Source organism: Nerophis ophidion, linkage group LG14, assembly GCF_033978795.1.
Source record: "Nerophis ophidion isolate RoL-2023_Sa linkage group LG14, RoL_Noph_v1.0, whole genome shotgun sequence".
NCBI classification, from domain to species: Eukaryota; Metazoa; Chordata; class Actinopteri; order Syngnathiformes; family Syngnathidae; genus Nerophis; species Nerophis ophidion.
The window spans coordinates 51,133,797-51,151,566 of NC_084624.1; the positions used below are offsets into that span (position 1 = coordinate 51,133,797).

At 40.7% G+C, this 17,770-nt stretch overlaps 1 protein-coding gene across 2 annotated transcripts in view; it reads right to left on the reverse strand.

Moving 5' to 3' along the window:
* atp1a2a (ATPase Na+/K+ transporting subunit alpha 2a) overlaps positions 1-17,770 on the reverse strand; it is a 193,753-nt gene that overhangs the window by 113,231 nt on the left and 62,752 nt on the right. For both annotated transcript variants that reach the window (XM_061920966.1, XM_061920967.1), the window contains 2 exons: positions 5,507-5,641; positions 2,630-2,709 (listed from right to left, as the gene is read on the reverse strand). In XM_061920966.1, the coding sequence (XP_061776950.1) occupies positions 2,630-2,709; positions 5,507-5,641 (215 nt within the window). The remainder of the gene's footprint in view (positions 1-2,629; positions 2,710-5,506; positions 5,642-17,770) is intronic.

Here is a 17,770-nt window from a genome sequence, read left to right on the forward strand (position 1 = left end):
CCCATGTTAACTCTCTGGGAGGCGAGGGGAGCAGTGAGCAGCAGCGGTGGCCGCGCCCGGAAATCATTTTTGGTGATTTAACCCCCAATTCCAACCTTTGATGCTGAGTGCCAAGCAGGGAGGTAATGGGTCTCATTTTTATAGTCTTTGGTATGACTCACGACCTACTGATCTCAGGGCGGACATTCTAACCACAAGGCCACTGAGCAGGCTTAGGGCAGACAATATATGTATGACATATGCAAACATGATGTAATGGATAAGAATATCTGATGTTGGGCGTAAATAAAAGTTAAATTACAAAAAACAAACATTTTGACAGATTTTTGAGCACTGTGTGCTAATTTCTATATTTTCAACGAAACACCAAAGTTTCGGCGTTGCTTGCTTGTACTGTGCTTACTCGCGTCATTTATTGAACAGGGGCTGTCAGGTAAAAGTCCACTCAAATCTCTTATGTGTGACTGCCATCTACTGTTCACACTTACAATTGCACGATGGACCAAGTAATATTTCGAGGTCTGCAGGCACAACCAGAATTAATGCGTACATTATGTGCACAGGGTTATAAGGCACGCTGTCGATTTTTGAGAAAATGAAATGATATTAAGTGCACCTTATAGTCCGATAAAAATGACACCTTGCAAGAAAATTTTTTTTGCCCCTGCTTTATAGACGAGACCCCAAGTTACGATGCCATCTTCTGAACGTGGTTGTGACAACAAACTGCATTCATAGAAAGTCCCGTTATATTGTGTTAATGACCACCATAACCACAACACAAGGGGGAGCTCCACAAACCACGTTAAACCCAGATTCCGATCTAACAAAAGGTCTTAACTCAATCTCTTTCTATGCCACATCAATGTGGAATGCACTCCCAACAGGTGTAAAAGTAAGTGCATCTCTATATTCCTTCAAAAGCGCTCTAAAACAACACCTCCAGGCAACTTCAACCCTTTACTAATACCCTCCTCCATTCACATCCCATCTCCCCGGATTATAAATAACCTAATGTAAATAATTAAATGTACTTCTAATGTACTTACTTGTCCGTATGCTATGTGAAGTCACTATGTTCTCTGCTGGCTGTACATATCCTACTAAATAAGACCTACACTGTTTCAATGTCCACATTTCTCTGTTGATGCAATTGTTGATGACTGAAGTTCTGATATCAACCAAAGCTCCTCATCCCACCCCCCGGATTGTAAATAATGTAAATAATTCAATGTACATACTATGATGATTAACTTGTGTGATGACTGTATTATGTTGATAGTATATATTCGTACCATGAATTGATTAACGTGGACCCCGACTTAAACAAGTTGAAAAACTTATTCGGGTGTTACCATTTAGTGGTCAATTGCACGGAATATGTACTGAACTGTGCAATCTACTAATAAAAGTATCAATCAATCAATCAATGAGCAAATGCAAACAGGTAGCACCACATCTGCTGCATAGGAAACAGGAGGTTGTCGATCGTCTAATCCAGTGTTTTTCAACCGTTTTTGAGCCAAAGCCCATTTTTTGCGTTGAAAAAATCCGGAGGCACACCACCAGAAGAAATCATTAAAAAACAAAACTCAGTTGACAGTAAAGTCATTGTGACTTCAAACCATAACCAACCATGCATCTATATAGCTCTTGTCTCAAAGTGACGTGCTGTCACCACCTGTCGCATCACGCTGTGACTTTTTTTTTTTTTTTTGCTGTTTTTCGTTGTGTAGTGTTTTAGTTCTTGACTCGCGCTCCTATTTTGCTGGCTTTTTCTCTTTTTTTGGTATTTTCCTGTAGTAGTTTCATGTCTTCCTTTGAGCGCTATTCCCTGCACCTGCTTTGTTTTAGCAATCAAGAGTATTTAAGTTGTTTTTATCCTTCTTTTTGGGGATATTGTTTATGGTCACATCATGTTCGGATGTACATTGTCTTTGCTCCACAGTAAGTCTTTGCTGTTCTCCAGCATTCTGTTTTTGTTTACTTTGTAGCCAGTTCAGTTTTAGTTTTGTTCTGTATAGCCTTCCTTAAACTTCAATGCCTTTTTTTAGGGGCACTCACCTTTTGTTTATTTTTGGTTTAAGCATTAGACACCTTTTTTACCTGCACAGTGCCTCCCGCTGTTTCCGGCATCTACAAAGCAATTAGCTACTGGCTGCCACCTACTGATAAAGAAGAGTACTACACAGTTACTCTGCCGAGCTCTAGACAGCACCGACACTTAACACATAATTTTTAGACTATAATTACTAGTTTGCAAAAAATATTTTTAACCCAAATAGGTGAAATTAGATAATCTCCCACAGCACACCAGACTGTATCACACAGCACACTAGGCGCAGTGGTTGAAAAACACTGGTCTAATCTTGCCTGAACCGGCCCGCGATTCATCAAATCAACATGATGCCGCATTGAAGAAGGTGATGGAATGCGATTCAAGCCAAAACATTTTCACAGCAAAGGGTTATTATTGACGTTGTAAATCAAGAAAGAAGTGGTTAAATTTTCAACAGGACTTTGCCCCCTGCTGGCCATTACAAAGAATAAACTGGAGGACAGCCGCCAGCTAAATCCTCTCTGCTGTGCGGCCTATGGGCCGTCATTGATCTATTATTGATGAACCAACCTGTCCAGGATTCTCTCTGGCGCTCCCTTCATTACCAGAATGTGACCGGCAGGATTGTCCTCCACTTCGTGGACGGAGAGCTCGGAGGAAAAAGAAGATGACAGTTAAATGGGATCGAGTGAGAAGATCAATCGATCAAAAATAACAGTATGGGGGTTTATAGAATAAACATAAACTCGATTTAATAGATAATTAAACAAGTTAAATGTTTACAACTGTAATTTATTTACTCTCGGAGACACTGGGAAGAGCACAGGGAGAAACAATTACATCTATTGAAGTTCATTTAAAGTGGGAAGGGAGGGATCCACTTAAATCGACTGCTCGTGCCTGTGAGTCCATTTAACGGTGCATAGACCCCAGTTACATTTCATTCGGCGATCTTTCGATTAAATGAATTGTGACCATAAATGGAGTCCATCTAAACCAAAGGTGTCCAAACCCGGGCCCGCAGGGCCAAATGCAGCCTGCCGGCATCTTCAGTTTAGCCCCGCGAGACGACGGCTTGAGTTCAATTTATATGAGCAACCTGGTCGTTCTTTCATATTAAATGTAAATAACCAGTGGTCTGACAGGTGGCAAAGTGTCACCATCTTGTGGACGATGTGGGAAACTCTGGTAAGTGACCGTAAAATGTATACGTTCTTGACATTGATTGTATTGTATGTAATATGGGACAGTTTGTAGTACCTGGTGCTTGACTGTACTATGGGACAGAATTATTGCTACGTTGCAGAACCTGTTTTTTTTACTATCTGTAATACGGGATAGTTTAGTAATACCTGGTACTTGACTGTACTGTAATATGGGACAGTTTGTAGTACCTGGTACTTGACTGTGCTGTAATATAGGACAGTTTGTAGTACCTGGTACTTTACTGTACTGTAATATAGGACAGTTTGTAGTACCTGGTACTTGACTGTGCTGTAATATAGGACAGTTTGTAGTACCTGGTGCTTGACTGTATTGTAATATGGGACAGTTTGTTGTTCCTGGTACTTGACTGTACTGTAATACAGGACATTTTGTAGTACCTGGTACTTGACTGTACTCTAATTTGGGATAATGTGTAGTACCTGGTACTTGACAGTACTGTAATACATGACAGTTTGTAGTACCTGGTACTTAACTGTACGCTAATACGGGACAGTTTGTAGTACCTGGTACTTTACTGTACTGTAATACGGGACATTTTATAGTACCTGGTACTTAACTGTACTCTAATATGGAATAGTTTGTAGTACCTGACACTTGACTGTAATATAATATGGGACAGTGTGTAGTACCGGGTGTAGTACCTAGTTTGTAGTATCTGGTACTTGACTGTACTGTACATCGGGACAGTTTGTAGTAATTGGTACTTGACCGTACTGTAATTCGGGACAATTTTTAGTACTTGATACTTGACTGTACTTTAATTCGAGACAGTTTGTAATATGTGGTACCTGACTTTACTCTAATACGGGACAGTTTGTAGTACCTGACACTTGACTGACTGTAATACAGGACATTTTGTAGCACCTGGTACTTGACTGTACTCTGATACGGGACAGTTTGTAGTACCTGGTGCTTGACTGTACTGTAATTCGGGACAATTTTTAGTACTTTATACTTGACTGTACGGTCATACGGGATAGTTTGTAGTAACTGGTACTTCACTGTACTGTAATACGGGACATTTTGTCATACCTGGTACTTGACTGTACTCTAATACGCGATAGTTTGTAGCACCTGGTACTTGACTGTACTCTAATATGCGATAGTTTGTAGCACCTGGTACTTGACAGTATATTTTCGGGACAATTGTTGTACTTGATACATGACTGTACTGTGATGCAGGACAGTTTGTAGAACCTGACACTTGACTGTACTGTAATACGGGACAGTTAGTAGTACCTAGTACTTGACTGTACTGTAAAACGGGACAGTTTGTGGTACCTGACTGTACTGTAATACAGGACAGTTTGTGGTACCTGGTACTTGACTGTACTGAAAAAGCAGGACAATTTTTAGTACTTTATACTTGACTGTACTGTAATACGGGACAGTTTGTAGCACCTGGTACTTGACTGTACTCTAATACGCGATAGTTTGTAGCACCTGGTACTTGACAGTATATTTTCGGGACAATTGTTGTACTTGATACATGACTGTACTGTGATGCAGGACAGTTAGTAGTACCTAGTACTTGACTGTACTGTAAAACGGGACAGTTTGTGGTACCTGACTGTACGGTCATACGGGATAGTTTGTAGTAACTGGTACTTCACTGTACTGTAATACGGGACATTTTGTCGTACCTGGTACTTGACTGTACTCTAATACGCGATAGTTTGTAGCACCTGGTACTTGACTGTACTCTAATACGCGATAGTTTGTAGCACCTGGTACTTGACAGTATATTTTCGGGACAATTGTTGTACTTGATACATGACTGTACTGTGATGCAGGACAGTTTGTAGAACCTGACACTTGACTGACTGTAATACAGGACAGTTTGTAGAACCTGACACTTGACTGACTGTAATACAGGACAGTTTGTAGCACCTGGTACTTGACTGTACTGTAATACGGGACAGTTAGTAGTACCTAGTACTTGACTGTACTGTAAAACGGGACAGTTTGTGGTACCTGACTGTACTGTAATACAGGACAGTTTGTGGTACCTGGGACTTGACTGTACTGAAAAAGCAGGACAATTTTTAGTACTTTATACTTGACTGTACTGTAATACGGGACAGTTTGTAGTAACTGATACTTGACAGTACTCTAATATGGGACAGTTTGTAGTACCTGCTACTTGACTGTACTATAATATGGGACACTTTGTAGTACCTGGTACTTGACTGTACTATAATATGGGACACTTTGTAGTACCTGGTACTTGTTAGTGGAGTTGAAAGGGATTTCTGCCACTTTGGTGTTCCTGGCTCTCATGTCTCGCACGCTCCCGCTACACAGCTCAATGCATTTCAGCAATGCAGACTCGGATGCGTCGCCTGCTGTCTCCCTCTGGAGGACAGACACACACACACGTACACACACACACACACACACACAAATAATGGAGGACATTAGCACAGCAGCTCAGCAAGAGAGGAGAGTTGTGTTTGTCACAGTACAGTCAAAGCTTTCCCCTCCATGTGGTATTTAATTGATTAAAGTTGCGCCCCAGAGAGCATTGTTGGCTTCCATTTTGGCTCTCTTTAATAATGCAGCAAGCTCTGCAACATCTGCATAACAACAGTTGTCGGCAAGACACACCATCGCTCTTGGAGTTCTACAGCAGCGTGGACATAAATAATAGCAAATGTTCTGCTAAGAGAACATGTGGACCTTCACCTTTTGGTCTTTTACTTATATTTCTTTAATTTTCATGATGTCTTTCATCCACGGTTGCTTATTGGTCAACTTCTAGTTCACAGTTTTTGATAAAAAATATTCTGATCTCGGTGTTCTTGCAAGGATGTTGCAACTAAATGTGGGTTAAAACATGCAAAGACGCAAAAAATGGTGCAAATATTTTAAATGCATCCCTTTAAATGGGGCTAAATAACACGGTGAATTTGGCCCCCTTAAAGTTAAAGTACCAATGATTGTCACACACACACTCGGTGTGGCAAATTATTCTCTGCAATTTGACCCATCACCCTTGATCACACCCTGGGAAGTGAGGGGATCAGTGAGCAGCAGCAGTGTCCACGCCAGGGAATCATTTTTGGTGATTTAACCCCAAATTCCAGCCCTTGACGCTGAGTGCCAAGCAGGGAGGTAACGGGTCTCATTTTTATAGACTTTGGTATGACTCGGCCGGGGTTTGAACTCACAACCTATCGATATCAGGGCGGACACTCTAACCACTAGGCCACAGATTAGGTACAGTACATCCGGAGAGTATTCAAAGCGCTTCATTTTTTTCCCCACATACAGCCTTATTCCAAAACGGAATACATTAATTTTTGTCCTCAAAATGCCCCATTATGACAATTTATTTTGCAAATGTATTGAAAATGTAAAAAAACTTAAAAATCACATGTACATAACTATTCACTGCATTTGCTCAACACTAGGTTGATGCTCCTTTGGCAGCAACTACAGCCTCAAGTCTTTTTTTAAATACAATCCCACAAGCTCGGCACACCTATCATTGGGCAGTTTCGCCCATTCCTCTTTGCAGCACCTCTCCAGCACCATCAGGTTGGACAGGTAACGTTGGTTTTCTTCCAGGATGTCTCTGTACATTGCTGCATTCCTCTTTCCCTCTAGCCTGACAAGTCTCCCAGTTCATGCCGCTGAAAAAAAAAAACACCCCCACAGCATGATGCTGCCACCGCCATACTTGACTGTAGGGATGATATTGGCCTGGTTTCCTCCAAACATGACGCCTGGCATTCACGCCAAAGAGTTCAATTTTGTTCCTCATGGTCCGAGAGACTTTCAGGTGCATTTTGGCAAAGGCCTGATGGTTGTCCTTCTGGAAGGTTCTACACTCTCCACAAAAGAATGCTGTATCTCTGACAGAGTGACCATCGGGCTCTTGGTCACCTCCCTGACTAGACTAAGATGAATGCAACAATGTTCAGAGACATCCTGGACGAAAACCAATGCTTCCCATTCCAACCTGATGAAACTTAAAGAGGTGCTGCAAAGAGGAATGGGCAAAACTGCCCAATGATATGTGGACCAAGTCTGTGGCGTCGTATTTAAAAAGACTTGAAGCTGTAATTGCTGCCCAGGGTGCATCAACCAAGTACTGAGCAAAGGCTGTGAATACTTATGTGATATTTTTTATTTTAATACTGGGGTGGACTGCTCGCCTGTGCATCGGCTGGGGACATCTTTTTGCTGCTGACCTGTCTCCGCTCGGGATGGTCTCCTGCTGGCCCCACTATGGACTGGACTCCCACTACAAACCTCGTTTCCATACGAGTAGGGAAATTGTGTTGGATGTAAATAAAAACGTAATACAATGATTTGCAAATCCTTTTCAACCCATATTCAGTTGAATATGCTACAAAGACAACATATTTGATGTTCAAACAGATAAACATTTTTTTTTTTTGCAATTAATCATATACTTTAGAATTTGATGCCAGCAACACGTGACAAAGAAGTTGGGAAAGGTGGCAATAAATACTGATAAAGTTGAGGAATGCTCATCAAACACTTATTTGGAACATCCCACAGGTGTGCGGGCTAATTGGGAACAGGCGGGTGCCATGATTGGGTATAAAAGCAGCTTCCATGTAATGCTAAGTAATTCACAAACAAGGATGGGGCAAGGGTCACCACTTTCTAAGCAAATTGTCGAACAGTTTTAGAACAACATTTTTTAAAGAGCTATTGCAAGGAATTTAGGGATTTTACCATTTACGGTCCGTAAAATCATCAAAAGGTTCAAAGAATCTGGAGAAATCGCTGCACGTAAGCGAGAATTTTCTGGACCTTTGACCCCTTAGGCGATACTGTATCAAAAATGGACATAAGTGTGTAAAACATATCACTCCATGGGCTCAGGAACACTTCATAAAATCACTGTCAGTAACTACAGTTGGTCGCTACATCTGTAAGTGCAAGTTAAAACTCTACTATGCAAAGCAAAACCCATTTATCAACAACACCCAGAAAAGCCGCCGGCTTTGCTGGGCCCAAGCTCATCTAAGATGGACTGATGCAAAGTGGAAAAGTGTTCTGTGGTCTGACGAGTCCACATTTCAAATTATATTTGGAAACTGTGGACGTGGTGTCCTCCGTAACAAAGAGGAAAAAAAACATCTGGGTTGTTGTAGGCGCAAAGTTCAAAAGCCAGCGTCTGTGATGGTATGGGGGTGTATTAGTGCCCAAGGCATGGGTAACTTACACACCTGTGAAGGCACCATTGATGCTGATAGGTACATACAGGTTTTGAAATCAACATATGTTGTCATCCAAGCAACGTTATCATGGACGCCCCTGTTTATTTCAGCAAAACCACGTGTTACAACAGCGTTGCTTCGTAGTAAAAGAGTGCAGGTACTTTCCTGGCCCGCCTGCAGTCCAGACCTGTCTCCCGTCGAAAATGTGTGGCGCATTATGAAGCATAAAATACGACAGCGGAGACCCGGGACTGTTGAACGACTGAAGCTCTCCATGAAACAAGAATGGGAAAGAATTCCACTTTCAAAGCTTCAACAATTAGTGTCCTCAGTTCCCAAACGTTTATTAAGTGTTGTTAAAAGAAAATGTGAATTAACACAGTGGTGAACATGCCCTTTTCCCAACAACTTTGGCATGTGTTGCAGCCATGAAATTCTAAGTTAATTATAATTTGCAAAAAAAACTAAGTTTATGAGTTTGAACATCAAATATCTTGTCTTTGTAGTGCATTCAACTGAATATGGGTTGAAAATGATTTGCAAATCATTGTATTCCGTTTGTATTTACATCTAACACAATTGCCAAACTCATATGGAAACAGGGTTTGTATTATGTTAGATCCACTATGGACTGGACTTTCACAATATTATGCTAGACCCACTCGGCGTCCATTGCAACGGTCTCCCTTAGATCGGGGGGGTCCCCCACATCTGCGGTCCTCTAGGTTTAGTTTTTCCTTGCCCTGATGTGGGATCTGAAACGAGGATGTCGTTGTGGCTTGTGCAGCCCTTTGAGACACTTGTGATTTACGGCTATAAAAATAAACATTGATTCATTGATTGAACACATTTGCAAAAAAAACTTTTTAAATTGCTATTATGGGGTATTATTGTCTGTAAAATTTTGAGAACAAATATGAATGTATTCCCTTATGGAGTAAACTGTAACATAACAAAATGGGGGAAAGTGAAGCGTTTTAAATAATTGCTGGAAGCACTGTAAATACCAAATAAATAAATAAAAAAGCACTGCCATTCATTTGTGCTACCTTTGTGCTGCTTTGAAGTAATTCTAGGTTACGTTTTCTGACCAGTGAAGTCACACAGCCCCCAACTTCACCCCCATAAACCAGCACACACGTATGAATAAAACATTGATAATATTCCAATCGTAATAGCACAAATGCTTGTCTTGAGACTGCACAAACTAGCACAAAAACTTGAACAAAAAATGTGTTTTGTGTGGTAAAAGCTGTACGTTTCAATCCAGATGTGATTAAGATGGCACAAATGTCTACAATGTAAACAGTACATGCAACATGCATAGAGATGTCCGACAATATCGGACTGCCGATATTATTGGCAGATAAATGCTTTAAAATGTAATATCGGATATTATCGGAGTCGGTTTCAAAAAGTAAAATTTATGACTTTTTAAACGCCGCTGTGCGAAGTGGTACACGGATGTAGGCAGGTGTGTCTCCCAGGCACACTTACCAACCCTTCCGAGACTCCCGAACTTCAGTGTGCCTCCCGAAAATCTCCCGGGGCAACCATTCTCCCGAATTTCTCCCGTGTTCCATCCAGCCAACAATAATGAGGGCGTGCCTTAAAGGCACTGCCTTTGAGCGCCGGCCCAATCACATAATATCTACGGCTTTTCACACAAGTGAATGCAAATCATACTTGGTCAACAGCCATACAGGTCACACTGAGGATGGCCGTATAAACAACTTTAACACTGCTACAAATATGCGCCACACTGTGAACCCACACCAAACAAGAATGACAAACATATTTCGGTAGAACATCTGCACCGTAACACAACGGAACAAATACCCAGACCCTCTTGCAGCACTAACTCTTCCGGGAAGCTACAATATACACCCCCGCTAACCACAACACCCCCCCGCCCCCCTTCCCATCTCAACCCTGCCCACCTCAACCTCCTCATGCTCTCTAGGGACAGCATGTCCTGAATTCCAAGCTGCTGTTTTGAGGCATGTTAAAAGAAAATAATGCACTTTGTGACTTCAATAATAAATATGGCAGTGCCATGTTTTTTTTTTTCCATACCTTGAATTGATTTATTTTGGAAAACCTTGTTACATTGTTTAATGCATCCAGCGGGGCATCACAACAAAATTAGGCATAATAATGTGTTAATTCCACGACTATATATATCGGCATCGGTAATTAACAGTTGGACAATATTGGAATAATGGATATCAGAAAAAAACAACTTATCGGACATCTCTAAACATGCAGTTCCCGTTCTCATTCCCTGTGTTTATTTAAGATGTTATGACAACGGTTATTGTGTAAATAAATTGTGGTAACACTTTAATATTCACCATTAATTAGTTGCTTATTTAAGTAACAAAGACTTCATTTAGAGTTAATTGGACACCAGGGGAACATATAAGGGTTCGGGTTACTAAAAAGGGGGGGGGGGGGGGGGGGGGGGTATTTTTTTTCTTTTCTTTTCTTTACATGAAAAAGGGAGTTTTTTTTTTGGTTGGTGCAATAATTGTAAGTGTATCTTGTGTTTTTTATGTTGATTTAATAAAAAAATATATATAATAAAAAATACAAATAAAAAAATGTTTTTAAAAATTGATAAAAAAAATTATTCTGAGGCCCGGTAACCCTAACACTAACACGGTAGCGGGCCACGGCCCGGTGGTTTGGGACCACTGTGTTAGAGGTTTTTACTTGTTTTAAGGGTTTTGGTCCTAAATGATCTCAGTAAGATATTACAGATTGTTGCTGAGATTTGATGACCTATATTGTGTAAAACATGCTTGAAACTAGAATATCAACTGTTGCAAAGCTGTGTCATCAAAACTCACAAGTATAAAACTACTCTTTTAAAGTAATAATCTCTTACTTCAAGCATGAAAAAAAATCATGATGCCGAGCGCATCTCATTCTGTCAAGATAATGGCACTAGCATTTACTTAATTTAAGAATATTTTTCAACATATTGAGCAAAATGGTCTCTTTTTTTTCTACCACGAAAAGTGCACTTGCTATTAGTGAGAATATACTTATTTTAAAGTATTTGTGGGTTCATTGAGGTTAACTAATTTTACTTGTTTTGGAAAGTCTTGTCGAGCCGAATTTTCTTGTTCTACTGGCAGATAATTTTGCTTGGTTCAAATAAAATACCTCTCATTTTTGTATATATTTTTTTCTTGTTTTTAAACACTGACTTTTTTCAGTGCGCTGCTCAAATTGAATTGCCCCCTCAAGGGACTAACAAAGTTGTTTGATTTGATTTGAATTATTAGTAATTGAGGATAAAGATTGAAAGAATTGGCGGAGGTGTTTGTCTTGTTTACAACCTGTGAACAATCTTCTCAGCTGCAAATATATGCGATAGCACATCTTAGCGTCTCCAAACACAACAATGCATTCAAATGTGCGCCGGCCTGTTGGAGCTCATATACGACATAGAAAATGAGAGCGGGGGCTGGAGGGAAGCCACAGAAGGGGGTCAAAGCGCGACAGCAGATGACTTTTGGTCGCTGTTTATTCATTCATGAACAGCAGCACAACAAGGACGCATGCTTGCCCACATTTGTCCTTGTTTTTCCATGAATGAATAAACAGATGAAGGAAATTCCATCTCGATGCTTTTAGATGTTTGGAAGGGCTGCTACACTGGTTTTGAAAAAAAAAAAACAAAAAAAAAACTCCTTTTTCATGGACATGTACTGTAGATGCCACTGACCGGTTACGAGGCTTCGCTAAACGTCTTAAAGCAAAGCTTCTCCGGCTGTAAGCCACCTGCAGACCTGGAAGATGTTAGGTTTCATCATTTTTATTCTGCAAATAAGCTAATTCTTAACACTTAATTATAGAAAAGTACTGTAATAACCGGATGCAATAATAAGGAGTGCAATATTGGAAAACTGCAATAAGGTAGGGGGAGTGTAATATGTGATTTCATAACTACCTGATATACAGTCGTAATCAAAAGTTTACATACACTTGTAAAGCACAATGTCATGGCTGTTTTGAGTTTCCCATCCTACTGGCTCCACTTTGGACGGGACTCTCGCTACTATATTGGATCCACTTTGGATTGGACTCTCACGGTTACGTTAGATCCACTATGGATTTGACTTTCACAATATCATGTTAGACCCGCTCGACATCCATTGCTTTCGATCCCCTAGGGGGTGGTTGCCCACATATGCGGTCCTCTCCAAGGTTTCTCATAGTCATCATTGTCACCGACGTCCCACTGGGGTGAGTTTTCCTTGCCTTTATGTGGGCTCTACAGAGTATGTCGTTGTGGCTTGTGCAGCCCTTTGAGACACTGGTTATTTAGGGCTATATAAATAAACATTGATTGATTGATTGATTCTACAACTCTTATTTTATTGTGATAGAGTGATTGGAGCACATACCGTATTTTTCTGGACTATAAGTCGCAGTTTTTTTTCATAGTTTGGCCGGGGGTGCGACTTACACTCAGGAGCCACTTATGTGGGAAATTATTAACACATTACCGTAAAATATCAAATAATATTATTTAGCTCATTCACGCTGGGGGGAGGATTCTTTTTTTTTTTTTTTTGTCATGAAAAAGGGAGGTTTTTTGGGTTGGTGCACTAATTGTAATAAAAAAAATTTTTTTATAAAAAAATTTAAATTCATAAAAAGTTATTCTGCGGCCCTGGTACCAAATCCAGCCGCGGCCCGGTGGTTGGGTACCTCTAATATAACGTACACTTATTCAGCCTGTTGTTCACTATTCTTTATTTATTTTAAATTGCTTTTGAAATGTCTTTTCTTGGTGTTGGGTTTTATTTTAAAAATTTCCCCCAAAAATGTGACTTATACTCCAGTGCGACTTATATATGTTTTTTCCTTCTTTATTATGCATTTTCAGCAAATGCGACGTATACTCCGGAGCGACTTATACTCTGAAAAATACGGTACTTGTAACAAAAAACATTCATGAAGTTTGGTTTTTTTATGAATTTATTTTGGGTCTACTGAAAATGAGACCAAATCTGCTGGGTCAAAAGTATACATCCAGCAATGTTAATATTTGCTTACATGTCCCTTGGCAAGTTTCGCTGCAATAAGGCACTTTTGGTAGCCATCCACATTCCACAAGCTTCCGGTTGAATTTTTGACCACTCCTCTTGACAAAAATGGTGCAGTTCCACTAAATGTGTTGTTTTTTTTACATGGACTTGTTTCTTCAGCATTGTCCACACGTTTGAGTCGGATCATTCTAAAACATTAATTCTAGCCTGATCTAGCATTTCCTTTACCACTTTTGACTTGTGTTTGGGGTCAACCTCGGCGCTGATGATTTTACAAACCCCGTTTCCATATGAGTTTTGAAATTGTGTTAGACGTAAATATAAACGGAATTCAATGATTTGCAAATCCTTTTCAACCCATATTCAGTTGAATATGCTACAAAGACAACATATTTGATGTTCAAACTGATAATCTTTTTTTTTTTTGTAAATAATCATTAACTTTAGAATTTGATGCCAGCAACACGTGACAAAGAAGTTAGGAATGGTGGCAATAAATACTGATAAAGTTGAGGAATGCTCATCAAACACTTATTTGCAACATCCCACAGGTGTGGAGGCTAATTGGGAACAGGTGGGTGCCATGATTGGGTATAAAAACAGCTTCCCAAAAAATGCGCAGTCTTTCACAAGAAAGGATGGGGCGAGGTACACCCCTTTGTCCACAACTGCGTGAGCAAATAGTCAGACGGTTTAAGAACATCCATCCATCCATCCATTTTCTACCACGATAGGTTGATTGGCAACACTAAATTGGCCCTAGTGTGTGAATGTGAGTGTGAATGTTGTCTGTCTATCTGTGTTGGCCCTGCGATGAGGTGGCGACTTGTCCAGGGTGTACCCCGCCTTCCGCCCGATAGTTTAAGAACAGTGTTTCTCAAAGTGCAATTGCAAGAAATTTAGGGATTTCAACATCTACGGTCCATAATATCATCAAAAGGTTCAGAGAATCTAGAGAAATCACTCCAAGTAAGCGGCATGGCCGGAAACAAACATTGAATGACCGTGACCTTCGATCCCTCAGACGGCACTACTGTATTTCCTTGAATAGCCGCCGGGTATGTAATATACGCCTGCCTTGAATTACTACCGGGTCAAACTCCCCCCCTAAATTAATAAGCACATGCTTACCTTTACTGCCGTGTCATATTCGTGACATCATGAGTGACGCTTTTTCAAAATGGCGGAAGTGTTTTTTTTGCTTTTACTATGTGTAAACCAGGGGTCTTGTTCCACAGCCATACATATGACACTAATGGTTGTGATATAAAACAACTTTAACACTCTTAATATGCGCCACACTCTGTGAACCCTAACCAAACACATTTCTGGAGAACATTGGCTCTGTAATACATTATAAACGTAACATAAGAATTACCCATAATGCTGTGCATCCATGAGTCTTGGCTATATTATACATCGATAGCAACAACCCCCCCCCCCCCCCCCCGTGCGTCGGTTGAGGTGGGCGGGGTTAGGGGCGCGTGTATAATATAGCCAAGAGTCATGGATGCACAGCATTATGGGTAATTCTTATGTTGCGTTTATAATGTGTTACAGAGCCAATGTTCTCCAGAAATGTGTTTGGTGTGGGTTCACAGAGTGTGGCACATATTATTAAGAGTGTTAAAGTTGTTTATATCACAACAATCACTGTAAAAGGTATGGCTGTTGACCAAGTATGCATTGCAATCTCGTATGAGAAGAAGCGAAATGCATGCGTCCGGCCGGCACGCAGATAGCATGGTGTAAAAGTGGGCGCGATGACATGTTGTAGAGCAGCGATCCCCAACCACCGGGCCGTGGCCGCAGAAAAATTTCGTTTTTTTTTTTTTTTGTATCATAACCAATTTTTTACTGCATGCCATTCGTAAGCACAGGGGTGAGAAAAGGTTTTAAAGTTATTAGCGCCTGCTTACTTTTACCGCACGCTTTGAATAAGCGCAGGAGTGCGAAGAGGTTTTAAATTAATTAGCGCCCCGGAGGCTATTCAAGGAAATACGGTATATCAAAAACCGACATCAATCGCTAAAGGATATCACCACATGGGTTCAGGAAAACTTCAGAAAAACACTGTCACTAAATACAGTTCGTCGCTACATCTGTAAGTGCAAGTTAAAGCTCTACTATGAAAAGTGAAAGCCATTTATCAACAACATCCAGAAACACCGCCGGCTTCTCAGGGCCTGAGATCATCTAAGATGGACTGATGCAATGTGAAAACGTGTTCTGTGGTCTGACAAGTCCACATTTGAAATTGTTTTTGGATATATTCGACATGGTGTCATCCGGACCAAAGGGGAAGCAAACTATCCAGACTGTTATCGACGCAAAGTTCAAAAGCCAGCATCTGTGATGGTATGGGGGTGCATTAGTGCCCAAGGCTTGGGTAACTTACACATCTGTGAAGGCACCATTAATGCTGAAAGGTACATACAGGTCTTGGAACAACATATGCTGCCATCCAAGCGCCATTTTTTTCATGGCCGCTGCTTATTTCAGCAAGACAATGCCAAGCCAAATTCAGCACGTGTTACAACAGCGTGGCTTCGTAAAAAAAGAGTGCGGGTACTTTCCTGGCCCGCCTGCAGTCCAGACCTGTCTCGCATCGAAAATGTGTGGCGCATTATGAAGCATAAAATACGACAGCGGAGACCCCGGACTGTTGAACGACTGAAGCTCTACATAAAACAAGAATGGGAAAGAATTCCACTTTCAAAGCTTCAACAATTACAATGGGGCAAACAAGTATTCAGTCAGCCACCAATTGTGCAAGTTCTCCCACTTAAAATGATGACAGAGGTCTGTAATTTTCATCATAGGTACACTTCAACTGTGAGAGACAGAATGGGAAGTGAATTATTATATTTTAGTGAATTATATTTTATATAGCGCTTTTCTCTAGTGACTCAAAGCGCTTTTACATAGTGAAACCCAATATCTAAGTTACATTTAAACCAGTGTGAGTGGCACTGGGAGCAGGTGGGTAAAGTGTCTTGCCCAAGGACACAACGGCAGTGACTCGGTTGGCAGAAGAGGGAATCGAACCTGCAACCCTCAAGTTGCTGGCACGGCCACTCTACCAACCGAGCTATGCCGTTCCCGGCATAGCTGAAATGGTGTCTTTGGGATGCAAGTCAGTATTCTTCTTCCTCCAAACACGACGTGTTGAGTTTATACCAAAATGGATACATGGATGATACAGCAGAGGATTGGGAGAATGTCATGTGGTCAGATGAAACCAAAATAGAACTTTTTGGTATAAACTCAACTCGTTGTGATTGGAGGAAGAAGAATACTGAGTTGCATCCCAAGAACACCATACCTACTGTGAAGCATGGGGGTGGAAACATCATGCTTTGGGGCTGTTTTTCTGCTAAGGAGACAGGACGATTGATCAGTGTTAAGGAAAGAATGAATGGGGCCACCAATATTCACACTCTGCACAATCCAGTCCGAAAAGTAGCGTTCTCCTGGCAACAGAGGTGGGTAGTAACGCGCTACATTTACTCCGTTTCATTTACTTGAGTAACTTTTGGGATAAATTGTACTTCTACGAGTAGTTTTTATGCAACATACTTTTACTTTTACTTGAGTATATTTATAGAGAAGAAACGCTACTTTTACTCCATTCCATTTATATACATTCAGCTCGCTACTTTTTTTTTATCAGTCTATTAATGTTTGTTTTGGTTAATGACAGAGCTTCAAAGTAGGAACTACGCATGCCTGCGTTTCACCAATCACATGCAGTCACTGGTGACGTTGGACCAATCAAACAGAGCCAGGCGGTCACATGACCCGATTTATACAAGTTGAAAAACTTATTGGGGTGTTACCATTTAGTGGTCAATTGTACGGAATATGTACTGTACTGTGCAATCTACTAATAAAAGTTTCAATCAATCAATCAAAAGTGTAAAGGAAAAAAGACACTTTTTTATTTCAACCGTACTTCCCGTCAAAAGCCTAAAGACTGATCGCACAGTTCCTGTCTTCACAATGAAAGTGCCGCTCCATCGCGCCTGCGTTAACAAAATAAGAGTCTCCAAAAGCCAGCGCAAACAAGCTAGCAAGCTACGGAGTTTGCCGCAAATGTATTTCTTGTAAAGTGTATAAAAACGAATATGGAAGCTGGACAAATAAGATGCCAAAAACCAACGACTTTCATGTGGTATTAGACAGAAAAAAGGAACTTTTTTTCTCCTCCATTTGAAAAC